This window comes from Cupressus sempervirens, chromosome 1 (assembly GCF_028749045.1).
Source record: "Cupressus sempervirens isolate cs-2001-9-10 chromosome 1, ASM2874904v1, whole genome shotgun sequence".
Lineage (NCBI taxonomy): Eukaryota > Viridiplantae > Streptophyta > Pinopsida > Cupressales > Cupressaceae > Cupressus > Cupressus sempervirens.
In genome coordinates this window covers 819,125,001-819,141,870 of record NC_143118.1, presented here as the reverse complement: position 1 = coordinate 819,141,870, position 16,870 = coordinate 819,125,001, and the positions used below count along the sequence as shown (strand labels likewise).

General features: G+C 35.4%; 1 protein-coding gene across 1 annotated transcript; it reads right to left on the bottom strand.

Annotated features, from left to right (window-relative positions):
- Window positions 1-13,111: 13,111 nt before the first annotated feature.
- LOC149580389 (pathogenesis-related protein 1-like) lies at window positions 13,112-15,070 on the bottom strand. Its single transcript, XM_089813629.1, has 2 exons — window positions 14,768-15,070; window positions 13,112-13,467 (listed from the first exon to the last, which is right to left on the bottom strand). The coding sequence occupies exons 1-2, from the start codon at window positions 14,949-14,951 to the stop codon at window positions 13,154-13,156; spliced, it is 498 nt and encodes a 165-aa protein (XP_089669755.1). The 5' UTR covers window positions 14,952-15,070; the 3' UTR covers window positions 13,112-13,153.
- Between the last annotated feature and the right edge of the window lie 1,800 nt (window positions 15,071-16,870).

The following is a 16,870-nucleotide window of genomic DNA, read 5'->3' as shown; positions in this document are numbered from 1 at the left end:
CCATAGGACTCAGTAGCAATGATAGAACTTGATAACAACTTAAATTCTTGGTTGACATTGTTAACTATGCAATATGCTTGGTATGAACTCACAATTTGAATAAATGTATGTCACTAATAACAAACATGACTAGAATGTCAACACATTCATCTATATAGATAATTCATTTCTTCTTTTCAGAGAGTGAGTTGTTCCTTGAGTTTCTTGACTTTCTCCATAGCCATATGTAGATCTAGTTTATCATTTTCAATAGACCCTCCAAGGAGAAGGTAAAACTAGGGTGGAGATGACACCCACAATGCTTCACTATTGTGGTAATAAAGTTGGCCTATTAGGGCTTACAATTGATTACTTTTGGTGATTTACTCTATTAGGAGTATGAAAGACTATTAGGTCCACCTTGTGAAAGGATTTTACAATACAATGAAGTATGTACTATGTTAGGAGATTTAACAAAGGATTGTTAGGTCCACCTGGTTAGAGGATTTAACTAATGCACATGTTAGGATGAATTAGTAGGTTGATATTTTCTTTTCAACTCTATTTGTTGAAATAGATCCTTTGAATAATATGATGAGCTAACTATGATGGACAAGTCTCTGCTTTTCCCTTTATACTGCTAGGTAGCCTGCTTACTCAATTTGCTCCATATTCTCTTTCTTATCTCCTTTTCATATTGCATATATTTCACATTATATCTTAGGAAAGCTAATTTTCCTTCCTTATATATCTATCAAATAATATCTTCATACCAAGTTGGCTCACACAAGAGATATTCTTACATTCTACTGTAGAACTTGCTTAGGTACTTGGGGTTTTCATTCTACACTAGAACTTGTTTAAATTGAAGTGCCATAATCTGGTACCTCCAATCTCTAAAAATGCACTCTCCAACTTGTTTAGATATTCTTAAGCAAGATTTGTTAACTTTATTTTGAACTATCTCCTTCAAATTCTATAGTACCAATGAGATGATATAAGTGATCAATGAGGAAAGTTCACTTGAGACACATGGTGGCTCTGTAATCAATGTGTTGGAGCATGAGACCAATTCAAAAGAAGATATATTTTCACCATCTTGGATGACCACATGTCATCCTCACAGAGTCATCGTAGTTCTAATAAAAAAGGTACACCCACTTTACAAAAGCATGACTTTACATCTAAAAGTAATAATCAATTTTCAATTTTTTTAAACCTTTAAAAATACTATTAGTGTATGTTCTTGTACAAAGTGAAAAGGGGGGCAAAGGAAAAGGGGTTCATTACTCCTTTTCAAATTTGCATTCTTAGAAACAAGAATCCACTCTACATACCCAAAAAAATATGTTTTTATTTAGTTTTCAAAAGATCTAAAAGAAGAAACACACTCAAAATTCTATTTTTGACGATACATCCATTCCAAAAATCAGTAATAATGATATATTCATTAAAAAATAGCCAAAAAATATGGGATAAACAACATGGTGTTAATTAATTTCTCACTAAAGCAATTTAAAGAATTATATTTCTTTTGACAATTTTAAGGGGAGCACAACATGCACTATGTTAATTTTTTTTTTTTTGAAAGAAATTAGAACACTCTGTGTACTCCTCTTTTGAAATGCTTAATCTCTACCATTTTCAAAACAAAATCGATTTTTTGCATGGTAGATTTGGAGTACTTCAACACTTGTTATTATTGTATCTTCAGATTTTGAATGTAATTAACTCATTTTTCTCTTCAATGTGTAGAGGTTTTTTAAAAAATGATACTTTTAGATCCCTTTTTAATCCCCCATCTTGGTACATAAACCTAATATTTGTTAGATTGTGGTGACTGATCAGGAAAGTACTGTACATACTTCATAAATACTTGTATAAAAAGGGCTTAGGGTTGGGTATTTTTCATATGTGGTGATACGAAATTGGTTCTTGCGGCGGTATTGAGCTGTAAGGGATTACAGATTGTAATTAGGTTGTAATCACTGGATTGTAATAAGATCGAACTTGCTGTTTGGTGGACGTAGCCCAGGGATTGGGTGAACCACGTTAAATCTTGGTGCCTTGTGTTCATTTCTGTGTGTTCTATTATTTTTTGTTATTGGTTATATTTGCATGTAGTTTTTATTTTATTTCTGTCTGTGGTTTATCCTAACAAGTGGTATCAGAGCCTAGTTGTCTTTCAGTTATCCTCTGCAGGAAAGTCTCACGGTTAAGTGGGAGTCTCACAGTTGAGTGGGAGTGATGACAGATGAGGGTAAGTTGAGGGTTGATAGGTTTAATGGGCAGAACTTCCAGTTATGGAAGATGCAAATGGAAGACTATTTATATCAGAAGGATTTATGGAAGCCGTTGGAAGGAAAAGCCAAGAATCAGAGAACTATGTCAGAGGCTGAATGGGATCTTTTGGACAGAAAAGAACTCGAAAGCATTCGGTTATGCTTGGCACCATCGGTGGCATTTAATATTACAAAAGCAAAGACGACAGAAGATTTGATGAAAACCCTAGCGACACTGTATGAAAAGCCCTCCGCTTCAAATAAGGTATTTCTCATGAAGCATTTATTTAATATGAAAATGGCAAAAGGTGGATCTGTTGCAAATCATTTAAATGAGTTTAATACTATTACTAGTCAATTATCTTCTATGGGTATCAATTTTGATGAAGAAATTAGGGCTCTCTTGATTTTGTGTTCTTTGCCTGAAAGCTGGAATGGCTTGGTAATGGCGGTGAGTAATTCTGTTCCTGGATCTAGTACCCTAAAATATGATGATGTGATCGATGTTATTTTAAGTGAGGAAACTCGTAGAAAATCCTCAGGTGGATCTACATCAGGAAGTGCTTTAAATGCACAAAGCAGGGGCAGAACGACTGAAAGAGGAAGTAACTCTGGAAATCGTGGGAAATCAAGAGGAAAGTCAAAGGGGAGGAGGTCTCAATCGAGAGGACCAAATGATTGCTGGTACTGTGAGAAACCAGGGCACAAAAAGAAAGATTGCTGGACTCGAAAGAAAAATGAAGGAGATAAATCAGATGGAGACAAAGAGGCAAATGTGGTAAGTAACAAATCCGAAGAGGATGCTTTGCTTCTGTCTTTAGAGAGTGTTGATGATTCATGGGTTTTAGATTCTGGTGCTTCTTTTCATGCTACACCTCATAGAGGTTATTTCATTGATTATGTCCAAGGGGATCTTGGGCTTGTTTATTTGGGGGATAATGAACCCTGTTAGATTGTTGGAAAGGGAAAAATTAAGATTAAGTTGCAGAATGGGAATCATTGGGTACTACATGAGGTAAGACATGTTCCAAAACTAAGTAGAAATTTAATTTTAGTAGGGCAACTCGGTGATGAGGGTTGTGTAGTTACTTTTAATGATAAAAATTGGAAAGTTTCAAAAGGTTCCCTTGTAGTAGCAAAAGGTGTGAAAGTAGGCACCTTATATCTTTGTATAGGTCATATTGTTCCTTCTACTTTGATTGTTTCAGAGAAAAATGAATATTCAGGAACAATTACTGCAGTTGAGTAGGGAGAACAAATAGCTGCTATAGATTCTGATACAACACTGTGGCACAATAGACTTGGGCACATGAGTGAGAAAGGTATGAAAGTACTTCATTCAAGAAAAGTTTTACCAAGTCTAAAATGTGTGAATATGGCTTTCTGTGAAAGTTGTGTGTATGGAAAACAAAAGAGAGTGAGTTTTGTAAAGACAAGGAAGGAAAACAAAAAGGGGAAATTAGAGCTTGTGCATACAGATGTATGGGGACTGGCTCAGGTATCTTCCCTTGGTGGCTCTCATTATTATGTTACATTTATTGATGACGCAACTAGAAAAGTATGGGTTTATTTCCTTAGACAAAAATCTGATGTATTTCAAACTCTTAAGAAATGGAAATGCTTGGTTGAAAATGAGACTGGTAAGAAATTAAAATGTCTCAGATCTGATAATGGTGGTGAGTATTGCAGTCATGAATTTGAAGATTATTGCTCCACTAATGGTATTCGTAGACAAAAAACTATTCCAAGGACTCCACAGGAAAATGGAGTGGCTGAACGCATGAACAGGACTATAATGGAGCGCACAAGGAGCATGAGGTTGCATGCTGGGTTGCCCTTACACATGTGGGCGGAGGCTGTCAATACTACAGTATATTTGATTAATAGAGGTCCCTCTACTCCTTTGGGCTGTGGTATTCCAGAGGAAGCATGGACTAGTAAGAAGGTGAGTTATTCTTTTCTCAAGACCTTCGGTTGTGAAGCTTTTACTCATATAGACTCTGAAAATAGAACCAAGCTAAAAGCTAAATCAAAGAAATGTGTCTTTGTTGGATATGGCATTAATGAATTTGGCTATAGGCTTTGGGATTTTGAAAATCATAAAATTATAAGAAGCCGGGATGTCATATTCAATGAAAAAGTGTTGTACAAAGATCTGTTGCAGCAACACGAGAAGAAAGAAGATGATTATGTAGTGCTGGATGATACTCCAAAAGCTGATGTTCCAGCCATTCCTCATGATGTGCAACAACTGCAACAACAAATACCACACACACCAGTGAATGTTAGACGGTCAACAAGGCCAATTAGACCTCCACAAAGGTTTTCTCCCTCTTTGTATTCTATTTTACTTACTGATGCTGGTGAACCTGAAAGTTATGATGAAGCTGTGCAGGTGGATACTAAGATTCAGTGGGAGTCTGCAATGAAAGATGAAATGGACTCTTTGCTGAAAAATAAGACATGGGATTTGTGCAAGTTGCCTGCAGGTAAAAAGGCTTTACAGAATAAATGGGTTTACAGGTTGAAAGAAGAGGAAGGAGGTAAGAAAAGATTTAAGGCCAGGTTAGTTGTAAAAGAATTTGCACAGAAAAAGGGAATTGATTTTGATGAGATATTTTCTCCTGTTGTTAAAATGACTTCTATTCGTATTGTTTTAAGTCTTGTGGCTACTGAAGATTTGCATTTAGAGCAGATGGATGTTAAAACATCCTTTCTTCATGGTGATTTGGATGAAGAAATATATATGGCTTAGCCACAGGTTTTTGAGCTCAAAGGTAAGGAGAACTTAGTGTGCAAATTGAAGAAAAGTTTATATGGCTTGAAGCAAGCACCTCGGCAATGGTATCTGAAATTTGACAGTTTTATGCATGAGCATGGATCTAATAGGTGTCATTCAGATTACTGTGTTTATTTTAAGAGGTTGGATGATGATAGCTACATTATTTTATGTTTATATGTTGATGATATGCTTATAGCTGGGTCTAACATGGATCATATTAAGGGGCTGAAATGCCAATTAGCACATGCATTTGCTATGAAGGATTTGGGGGCAGCAAAACAAATCCTTGGTATGAAGATTTGTAGAGATAGGAAGAACAGAACATTGACGCTATCTCAAACTGATTATGTTGAGAAGGTGTTGCAACGTTTCTCTATGGAGAATGCTAAAGTTGTCAGCACACCTTTACCTGGTCATTTGAAATTGACTAAGGAGATGTGTCCCAAGACACAGGAAGAGGAGGATAAGATGTCCAAGGTACCCTATGCTTCAGCTGTAGGAAGTTTGATGTATGCTATGGTATGCACTAGGCCAGATATTGCACATGCAGTGGGAGTCGTTAGCAGGTATATGAGTCATCCAGGATTTGAGCATTGGAATGCTGTCAAGTGGATTCTTAGATATTTGAGAGGAACATCCAATAAGTGTTTACACTTTGGGGGCTCTACTACTGATTTACAGGGCTATGTTGACTTAGATTTGGCTGGGGATATTGATACCAGGCGGAGTACTATAAGTTATGTCTTTACTGTTGGTGGGGCAGCCGTGAGCTGGGTTTCTAGGCTATAGAAGATTAATGCTCTCTCCACTATAGAGGCAGAGTATGTTGTTGCTACAGAGGCAGCCAAAGAGATGATATGGCTTCAGTTCTTCTTGGAAGAATTGGGACATCCTCAGAAGGATAATTATTTGTTCACAGATAGTCAGAGTGCCATTCATCTTGCTAAGAATTCAGCTCTGCATTCTAAGACCAAACACATACAGTTGCAGTACCATTTCATTTGGTCAGTTTTGGAGGATGGACAGTTGAAGTTGGAGAAGATCCATACCAATGAAAATCCAGCAGATATGTTGAAAAAGGTTGTAATAAGGGAGAAGCTGAACTCCTCTTCAGCTTTAGTTGGTCTTTTAGACTAAATGTGAATAAAAGAACATCAGAGTCCAGGGTGGTTTGATCCAGTGGGAGCCCCATGCCGTAGTTGTATTGCTACAGGATCAGTCTCCAAGTGGGAGATTGTTGTTTAGTGTGGAGCCTGATCAGTCTCCAAGTGGGAGATTGTTAGATTGTGGTGATTGATCAGGAAAGTATTGTACATACTTCATAAATAGTGGGGTTCGGGGCATCGCCCCAAATTTTTTTTTTTTGGGAAGTAGCCGGCATATTATGGCCGACATATGGCCGACATGTTATAACCCTAAAGCGGTTTAATACTTGTATAAAAAGGGCTTAGGGTTGGGTATTTTTCATATGTGGTGATATGAAATTGGTTCTTGCGGCAGTATTGAGTTGTAAGGGATTACAGATTGTAATCAGGTTGTAATCACTGGATTGTAATAAGATCGGACTTGCTGTTTGGTGGATGTAGCCCAGGGATTGGGTGAACCACATTAAATCTTGGTGCCTTGTGTTCATTTCTGTGTGTTCTATTATTTTCTGTTATTGGTTATATTTGCATGTAGTTTTTTTTAAATTTCTGTCTGTGGTTTATCCTAACAATATTGGACAATGTTTCTAGGAATTTTGTATGCTCTATTTCTATTGTCTTGTTTGAAGACCTTAGAAAGTGGTGCCCTTGGCCTATAAAAGAAATAATAGAAAAATAATTCATCCACTTTCATGAACAAACCCTTAATTGTTCATATTTATTGATGAGTTATTGTTATAGCCTCCTAAGACTATACATGAGGATTAGTCTTGCTTGTGGTGTGAAGTGAACACTTAAAAAATTTGCAACTTTTTAATATTGGGTCTATTAGAAAACCTTAAAAATAAACATACCAACAAATTGAACAATAGACCATATTGAGTAGTAACTAGCAAAACATCCTTTCTAGAATACCCTTAAACAACATACATTAAATAACACATTAAAGTTGAAAAAATAAATCAACTTTAACTATTTAACACTTTTAACATATAAATTGTGGAAAACAAAATCACAAACCTAAAATTTTGCTCAGCTACAACTATTGTTGAGTGCCAGTTTTGCATGGCATGAGAGGAATAGTTGTTGTCGAGCAAAATTTTAGGTTTGTTATTTTTCTTTTCACATGGTATCAAAGCCTTGAGGCCCCACATCTATAGTGAGTTAGGGAATTTTTTTTTCTTTTGGGATATCTGGCATGGCAGGAGATACAGGAAAGATATGGCAATAAACACCATCCTTCAATAGACAAAATTATGATACATGGGCAAAGAAGATGAAAACCATAATGGTTGCAAATGATTTGTGAGAGTTTGTGATTAATGGGTTCAATGACTTGACAAATCCAACTTAGTATGTTGCCCTTACCAACAATCAAAAGACTTAGCTAAAGGAGTGAAAGAGAAAGGATGCAAAGGCATTGAGTTTGATTGAGGTAGTAATGACATAGACAATTTTTCCCAAGATTGCAACAACAAATTATGCAAAGGAAGCATGAGATATCCTTCAGACAAACCTCAAGGGGATTGATAAGGTCAGAGTAGTGAAGCTATAGATGATTAGAAGAGAGTTTGAGAACTTTTAGATGAGGGACAATGAACCTATTGCAGAGTTTAGCTCATGAATCTCCACTTTGATAAACTAGCTTAAATCAAATGGAGAAGAATATGATGAGTAGAGAATTATGGAAAAGATATTGAAGAGTTTACCTTAGAAATATGACAACCTTGTGATGACCATAGAGGAAGCAAAGGACCTTACCACATTGACCATGGATGAGTTGATGGGAACTCTTCAAACCCATGAGCATCGAATAAATAGTTCAACAACTACTTCCCAAGAGTAGTCTTTCAAAGCTCAAGAGAATTCAAGAAGCAAGGGGAGAGGTAGAAATGGCTCTAGTAGAGGTCATGGAAGGAATGGTCAAAGGAATGCTTTTGTAGAAAGAGCAAGAGAAGAAAGCAACCAAGAGGGAGCAAGCACCTCTCAAAACAACTCTAGAGGAGATAAGAAAAATTACAACTCCAACAAGAGTAATGTTGAATGCTACTATTGTCATAAGTATGGGTATTATGCAAGTGAATGTTGGAAGAAGCAAGGTGATCATTCAAAGAAGAATGCTAATATGGCTGATGTGAACATGGGGAATGCAAACAATTCCATAGTCTTCATCATGAGTAACATTAGTGAAAAAGGAAGCCCTGAGGTATGGTACTTGGATAGTGGTTGTAGCAACCACATGAGTGGTAATGAAAGTTTATTTTCTTTCATTGATAAGGCCTTTAAGTCTAAAATTAAAATGGAAAATAATGGAACTATTCCCATAGTGGGAAAAAGATCTATTATGGTCCACACCAAGCAAAGTGAGAAAGAGATACAAAATGTGTATTTTGCCCCCGATATGAAGCACAACTTGATGAGTGTTGGACAACTCATTCAAAATGAATATAAGGTGCTAATGGAAAATGAAAAATGTGTCATTCATGAGAAAGATGAGAGTAATAGATTACTTGCAGCAGTCCAAATGACAAAGAATCGGATGTTCCTATTGAGAATAAAGACATGTTTCTCTTCCTAAGTGCGGCACCTCCCAAGCATGCATGTACATCAGTACATCAACAATCACTCTTAGGAGCATGATTGAAGACCCCTCCAAGCTTTGGCATCTCAGGTATAGACATCTTGGCTTTGCTGGTTTAAATTTTTTGTCCAAGAAAAGAATGGTAGATGGTTTGTCAAGCATTGTAAATTCATATGACAAGTGTGAGGCTTACATATTGGGTAAGCAACATAGGCTTCCCTTTAATTCTAGAAATTCTAGAAAGGCTAGAGCACCATTATAATTAGTGCATTCTGATTTGGTAGGCCCTATGCAAACTACTTCTATTGAGGGGAGTACTTATTTTATGACATTCATAGATGATTTCAGTCGTAGAACATGGGTGTATTTTTTGAAGAATAAATCTCTAGCATTTGATAAATTTGTTAAATCTAAAGCCTTGGCTGAAAAAGAATGTGAACATTATTTAAAAGTCTTTAGATTAGATAGAGGAGGGGACTATACCTCCAATATGTTTGTAAATTTTGCAGGCAAAATGGCATCAAGAAAGAACTTATAGCCAATTATACTTCGCAGCAAAATGAAGTGGCTGAGAGAAATAACAGGACCATTGTTGAAATGGAAAAAAGTATGATGAAAGAAAAAGGGCTCCCAACTGAATATTGGGGAGAAGGTGTAACAACAACAATATATTTGATCAACAGGTATCCTACAAATTTAGTTCATGACAAGATACCTCTTGAGGCTTGGTCAAGGAATAGATGGATAGTTCAGCACTTGAGAGTGTTCTAATGTATAGCATATGCACATGTGCTTAAGGAACAAAGGCAAAAATTAGATGACAAAGGTGTGAAATACATCTTCATAGGGTACAACTCAGAATCAAAGGCCTATAGGATATATGATCCAATCGCTAAGAAGATCATCATTTCAAGAGATGTGGAGTTTCTTGAAAATCAATCATGGGATGGCTCAGTAGATGAATTGTCAAGCACTTCAAATAAAGTGCCCACCATTGAAGAGGAAGAAGATGACATTGATGATCAACAAGAAGGTGGAGTAGCAAATATAGATTACAGACAAAGGAAAAAATGGAAGTAACCCTTAACATGGTGAGCATCAACTCCAAGCACTTCAAGACAACCCCGGGCTAGTATGCAAAACAATAGCAGTAGCAATACTGAAAATTCAAATCCCACTCTCGCCTCCCTATTGCCAAGAAAGACTAAAAGTCTAAGGGAGATATACTAAGAAGATATGTATGATGAAGACTATGATGAGAGTGTAAATTTTGCATTATTTTCTCATAGTGATTCAATTTATTTTGAAGAAGCTGTGAAAGAGGAGAAATGGTGTAATGCCATGGATGAGAAAATAGACGCTATTGAAAGAAATGAGACATGGGAGTTAACTACATTGCCTCTCAAGAAACAAGTAATTGGAGTGAAATGGGTATAGAAGACCAAGTGCAATGCTAAAGAAAAAATAGATAGGCATAAGGCACGTTTGGTGGTCAAGGGTTACAAGCAATAGTATGGTAGAGATTATGATGAGACATATGCTCTAGTTGCAAGAATGGAAACCGTGTGTGCTGTCATAGAAATTGCAGCCCAACACAAATGGAAGGTATATCAAATGGATGTGAAGTTTGCCTTCTTGAATGTTGTATTGAAAGAAGAAGTGTATGTGGAGCAGCCACCTGGTTATGAAGTTGTAGGTGAAGAACATAAAGTTTACAGATTGAAGAGAGCTCTTTATGGGCTCAAGCAAGCTCCAAGGGCATGGTACAACAAGCTTGACTCATATTTGATGAGCAATGACTTTAACAAAAGTGATGGTGAGCCCACACTTTACATTAAGGTAGAAAATGGTAATGTGTTGATTGTTGTCTTGTATGTTGATGATTTAATTTTTACTGGAAATGATAATTTTCTAATTAGTGAGTTCAAAGAGGCCATGAAAAATGAATTTGAAATGACAGACCTAGGTCTCTTGAAGTATTTTCTAGGCATAGAAGTAAAACAAATGCATGATGGCATTTTCATCTCTCAAGAAAAGTATGCAAGGTAGATCTTAGAGAGATTCAAAATGTAGAATAGTAAGGTAGCCCCAACACCAACAATAATAGGCCTGCAGTTGAGCAAGGAAGATCGTAGCAAAAGTGTGAATTCGACACTATACAAGAGCATGGTTGAAAGTTTGAAGTATTTGACTGCAACTCGGCTAGACATTATGCATGCAGTAAGTTTAATTTCCAGATTTATGGAAACACTAAAGGATTCACATTGGCAAGCAAGAAAGAGGATCCTAATGTATGTGAATGATACCAAGGGATTTGAGATTTTGTATACTACAAAAAATGATTTCAAGTTGGTTGGTTACACAGATAGTGATTGGGCTGAAAGTTTAGATGATAGGAAGAGCACTTATGGATAAATGTTTCATATGGGATAGGGTGCAATTTCATGGGCATCCAAGAAACAACCTATTGTTGCTCAATCTACAACACAGGCTAAATACATAGTAGCAAATGCAACAGCATGCCAAGCTATTTGGTTAAGGAGGATCTTGACAGATTTGAATGAAAGGCAAGAGGATGGAACCATAATTTATTGTGACAACATCTCCTCAATTGCATTGTCAAAAAATCCAGTCTTCCATGGGAGAAGCAAGCATATAGAGATTAGATATCACTTCATCAGAGAGTTGGTGGAGAATAGGGATATCAAAATAGAATTTTGAAAGTTTAAGCAGCAACCATTTGGCATTTTCACAAAGCCTTTAGGCATTGGAACTTTTGTACATTTAAGAGAGTGTCTTGGTGTAGTTGATTTGGATCAGCAATGATCTTTGTTTGTTTGGGTCAGAACAAAGGTGGAGTGTTGAAATATCTCACGAGTTTTGGTTGCCCCTTGAGTCAAATGCCCACCTACCACCTAACGACTTACAAAATAGTCAGAAACAATGAATGCAAATAGGTGAGTTTTTCAAATTTGGAAAAGAGGGGGAAATATTTTTGTGGCAAGAGACAAAAGGAATGAATCAGTCTCATTCGATCAATTGAAGAAAAGGAGATCAGAGCAGAGAAGAAAAGAAGTTGATTAGTAGATCAAGTCAGAAGAAAGAAGGAAGTTCTAGTTTCGTGTTTGCAATTGCACGTGTTGGATCCTTTTTGGTTATTTTGTAAGTTCTTTGTTTGATTCGACCTATGAAGCAGTGATTGCTCCAAGTGTTATTGTATGTAGCCATTAGAGCTACAAGTTTAAAGTTTAAGTTTTTAGAAGTTTGAAGATTTTAGGATTTTTTGGTTGAAGCCGAATGCTCTTAGATTTTGTAATAGTTTTATTATATTTAATAGAAAGCAAGAAAGCAAGCAGGCATGCTAAAATCTATTGTTCTTCTTCTACTCTTCATTGCATAATATTTTGCATTTGATAAGCTCATATCTGAAAGCTTCACACTTCGGCTCTCTGGTTTTAATGTTGAAAAAATCTAAGTTATAAGTCTGGTCACTCAGTCTAGTCTTTGATTGGGCTCCATCTCTACAGTTATTGCCGAGCTCACTTGACATCCTCTTGTGCCAAGCACTACTGTATAGTGGCTACCGAGCTCACTCGGCATTGCTTGCTGCCGAGTTCATTCAGCATTTATTTGTGCCGAGTTGCCCTTTGAGTGCCGAGTTCACTCGGCTTCCTCTTGTGCCAAGCTCACTCGGCATCTATTGGTACCGAGAAAAAATGTCACTCGGCACCTTCACATGCTGAGCAAAACTGGCACTCGGCAATCGTTGTTGCCAAGCCAAACTTTAGATTTGTGATTTTGTTTTTCACAGAAATCAATAGATATTTATAATCTTCATCCACGTTGCTCATAGAATTTCACATTCCCCTAATAGTTTTCTCGTTCACCATGCATGTTGTCTCCCTTCTCCAAGTTATTGGAATGCTATTCGTCACGGTGCAGTTTGTTTTAGTTAACATTTGGGCATTTGTGTATGCTAGAATTTATTCACCAACAAATTCACAAGACTATTGCAACTGCAACATCCTCATATCAATGATCAATGATGCTTGATAACGAACCTCAAGAGTAAGATCAATTTTATTTCGTCAACATTCAAAGTTTTGCACTTTTATGTTCCTGCATCAATCTTGTTTTTTCACAATTATATTTAGTGGACAATCAACCAGTTGCACTTCTATATATCTACATCTTTCATGGTTTTCCACATCCATTGAAATGCTCAGAAAATGATCAATTCTTAGGAAAAAGATAAACCCAACAAAGCACTATTCTGAACATATACGTACAAACATATATTAACATACCAAAACTTTCTGTAACAGAAGTCTGATCAGCATGATATGTAAACAACTTATAATATAATCAACATAGTGAAGATGATTCAGTTATACATTTGAGGATTTGATAAAAGATAAGATTCCACCATCTTCACCATAGCAACAACTTCAGCCCTGAGCTCTTGAATCTTAACATCCGAGAGTGGTGACTCGGAGTATGTCTCAAAATCAGAAGTCCACACAAGCAGGCATTCATCACCATCATCAATTTTTATTGTATTAAACTTCATCTCAAATTTGCCACTTTTGAGTTTCTCACCCATCAGCCCTGCTTTTCCCAGTGGAGCGTATCGGTATAACAGCTTCTCCTCATTGAGTTCTTCCACCCTCTCCTTGTCGAACCTCAGATCCTTGTTTGCTGCAAAACAGCAACAAAACATATGCACTATACATCAATCAATCTTAAATATCATATACTACAGAAAAAATTAAGCTTACAAAAGTAAGTCAACTTAAAGTATTTAACACTTTATCTTAGAAATCAAGTCTTAATATATGATGTTTAAATGACCCTTTATATTGTGTTCAATAAAAAAAACTTTGCAGCCTTTTACTCTAATCATAATAACAGATATATGTTCCAAGAACACATTCTGATCTCAGCTATGCACCCACTTGATCATGAAGGGATTCATATAATAATAAGAAATACAATTTGGGTCACCCTTAAACATCACACACTAAGGAAGAAATTAAACTTGGAAAAATAAGTCAACTTCAACTATTTAACACTTTTAGCCTAGGAATCAAGCCTTAGTGTGTGATGTTTAAGCTACCTCCTCAATTTGCTGACAAACAGTTGTGTACATTCCAGATGATTAATCTTGTCTTAATTCACCACTTCCCCCCCTCAACTTAACAGTAACAATAAGACCAGAACAAAACAAATTAATGGGTGAGAATACCCCAGATAAAAAAGAAAAAAGAAAAGAAATAACTGAAAATTTATTGTGATTGGAAACTTAAATACCTAATAAGCCATCAGCAATAAGGCATGCCATACCATGTGCTATAAAGATTATAGCTGCATTTCAAATGCAATAACCTAGATCAGCAAAGCTACCTATGTGCTCTTGTGTGAGCTGTATAATCTGATATGAGCCGTGCTCACCAATATCAAACATGGGCTTCCCAACTTAACCCAATTTATAATGTTGAAGATTAAAATTTGAAAAAAACACACTAAGTTCAGTTTTTGTAAAGCAAAAGTAGATCTCCATGACATGTACTCTTGCGTGGCCAAAGCTTATGAATTAAGTTCACTGGTAACTTGAGCAAAGATGACTGAACTTTTTTTTTATGATATTGATATCTCCATGTTTACTTATTTTCAAGAATTCAATCAAACTTTGAAAAATCAAAAGAAAATCACAAGACAAGCCATGTTCATATCTCAAAATGGGATCCACCCATATCCTCCCATATTTACATTATGGTGGGGAAGAAACACCAGACCAAATTTACAAAACCTACAAATATGTTCCACAAGCAACCTCATTTAAGATTTCAACAAACCCATAAATAACTGAAGTGGATGGATACTATTTTGGCACGATCCTTGGTATAAATCATAAGAATGGGATCCAATTACCAAGATCCAGGAAACTAGAAAAAATAACTGTAAAACAACTAAAAGTTGCTTTTTGTGAATTGGGTACCATCTGTGAAGTTGAATTTTTTGATGGATCCCACTCCTCCATCTCCTTCAATGATGGAAGCACTAGAGAAGATATCGGGCAGTGCTTTGGGAAGAAAATTTGTGCTGTCCTTAGCAAGGGCCATCCAAAGTCTCTTGGGTTCCACAGATGCTTTTACTTCTATTGTTGTAGATCCTATGGCCATGGGAGAGCTTGAATGACCTAAAGATCTTGTGGGTGATTGTGATGACAATTCAGGCTTGAATGAGCTAAAGATCTTGTGGGGTGATAATGATAACTTAGTATTCTTTACATATCAGATCTAAGACAAGGAAAATGCATATAGAGTGATATCAAATTCTTTGGGATTGATTGAATTATTTATAGGAGAGGAAAGACATTGATGACATTGATAGGTTATGGAAAGACTGTTGATTTTTGTGGTGGTCTTGCTTGCCTTTTGTGCCAAGTCATTGCTTTTCAAAAAAGTTGAAGGTGGATCTGTGACAGTTCATGTGATATGAAGCAACTTGGGTTACAATGACAGACAATTGTAATCACATATGTCAATGAAATTCAATGAACATTAAAGGGGAAATCAATGGCTTACACATGGATATATTGTGATCTCTCGTTGGGTTTAATGTTTGTAGTAATGAGTGGCTCTCAATGATGGAAGATGAATCCTCCATGGAACATTCTTTATGCTTTACGTGTCTCTTCCATCAGCATTCAATCGAGTTTAAATGTTCACAAGTGGTCATCAGTTAATTTTAAATTGAAAGGATGGAACAAACCATTATCCTAAATTGGGCAACCAAAATTGATATTAATTGTAGGAAGAAAGTGTGTAGCTTTCAAAACTTTCCAAATGCAAAAAGACAATTTTATGCCAAATTAGTTTGATGCCTTATGATTATGGTAGTAAACAATTAAAATAATTCAATATGATGGAATGGGGTTATTGATGAAGTTAGTTGTGAAAATTGATTTGTTGACTGTTATTTTGATCATTCTTTTGGGTTTTCTATTATTTTAAAAAAATTGTAACTTATGGGGTGTCTAATTTTTTTGGTTTTCTATTGTTTTAAAAAATTATAATTTATTTTAAAGTGTGGTGAGTTTGCTTCAAGTGTCACAAAACTAATATATCATGTAGATTTTGCTTATTGTTATATAATGTTGAGTTAATAATATGTTCTTGAAAAATATGATCATTTTGATCTTCTAAATATTTGAACTTGTCACTGTGGTGTGCAAGGTTATTATTTACAAGTTTTCCATCTTAACTAGTGAGAGAGTTGTCCTCAATCAAAATTCTAGGTTAATGCGAATTAACAATGACTAAGTGACAATAGGGTCATGATCTAATGGAAAGGCCATGAGGTTGTCAAGATGGCAAACTAGGTTGATTAGGGAAGGATGCCCCCTTTGTGATGTCCCTTAATAAAAATAAAGTGTGATTTAGTGATATCAATATTAATGTACACAAACATTTAGATGACCTATATGATGATAATATAGATTGAGAATAGAAAAGTTAAAATTTTAATTTAATGATTCAAGTTTTGAGTTCCTTCTCACACATCTTTTCATTGAACCAAGTTAATCTAAAGCTACTCAAATTAGATCTTATGCTGAAATTATAAATTTGAAAGTATAAATGGAAGTGAAATAATATAGATATTGACAAATGTTTAGAGATTTAGATACAAATGAAAGTGAAACATATGCTAATAGAAAAAAGATCATAAAACATACTTGATAAAAGATATATAACTATTAATATGTTATATATTTAGCTATTTTCATTAAAATTTAAAAAATTGAAAAATAATCACTATAATATTATACACATAGATTAACAAAATATTAAACTTTCCGATACTTCTATAAACAATCTATTAAATTTAAAATATTTTTTAAATTATTATCTACAAGATTTACAACTACTCATAAATCATAAAAATGTGCTAAAATAATATTTTATTTTTTCTTAGAAATAATTTTGAAAAAAGATATGAACTAAATAAAAATTAAAATACATTACTGAAAATATGTAAAGTTTTGATGGAGTGTGTCTCAATTAAGGGCCCATTAGATATGGCACAAAACTACTATATA

What these genes read in the sequence shown, in the direction of transcription:
- LOC149580389 (XM_089813629.1), bottom strand. Translation starts at nt 14,951, where the DNA reads ATGGCCATAGGATCTACAACAATAGAAGTAAAAGCATCTGTGGAACCC. An exon ending in AAAATTCAACTTCACAGATG is followed by an intron (nt 13,468 to 14,767) that starts GTACCCAATTCA and finishes GCTGTTTTGCAG; the next exon opens with CAAACAAGGATCTGAGGTTC.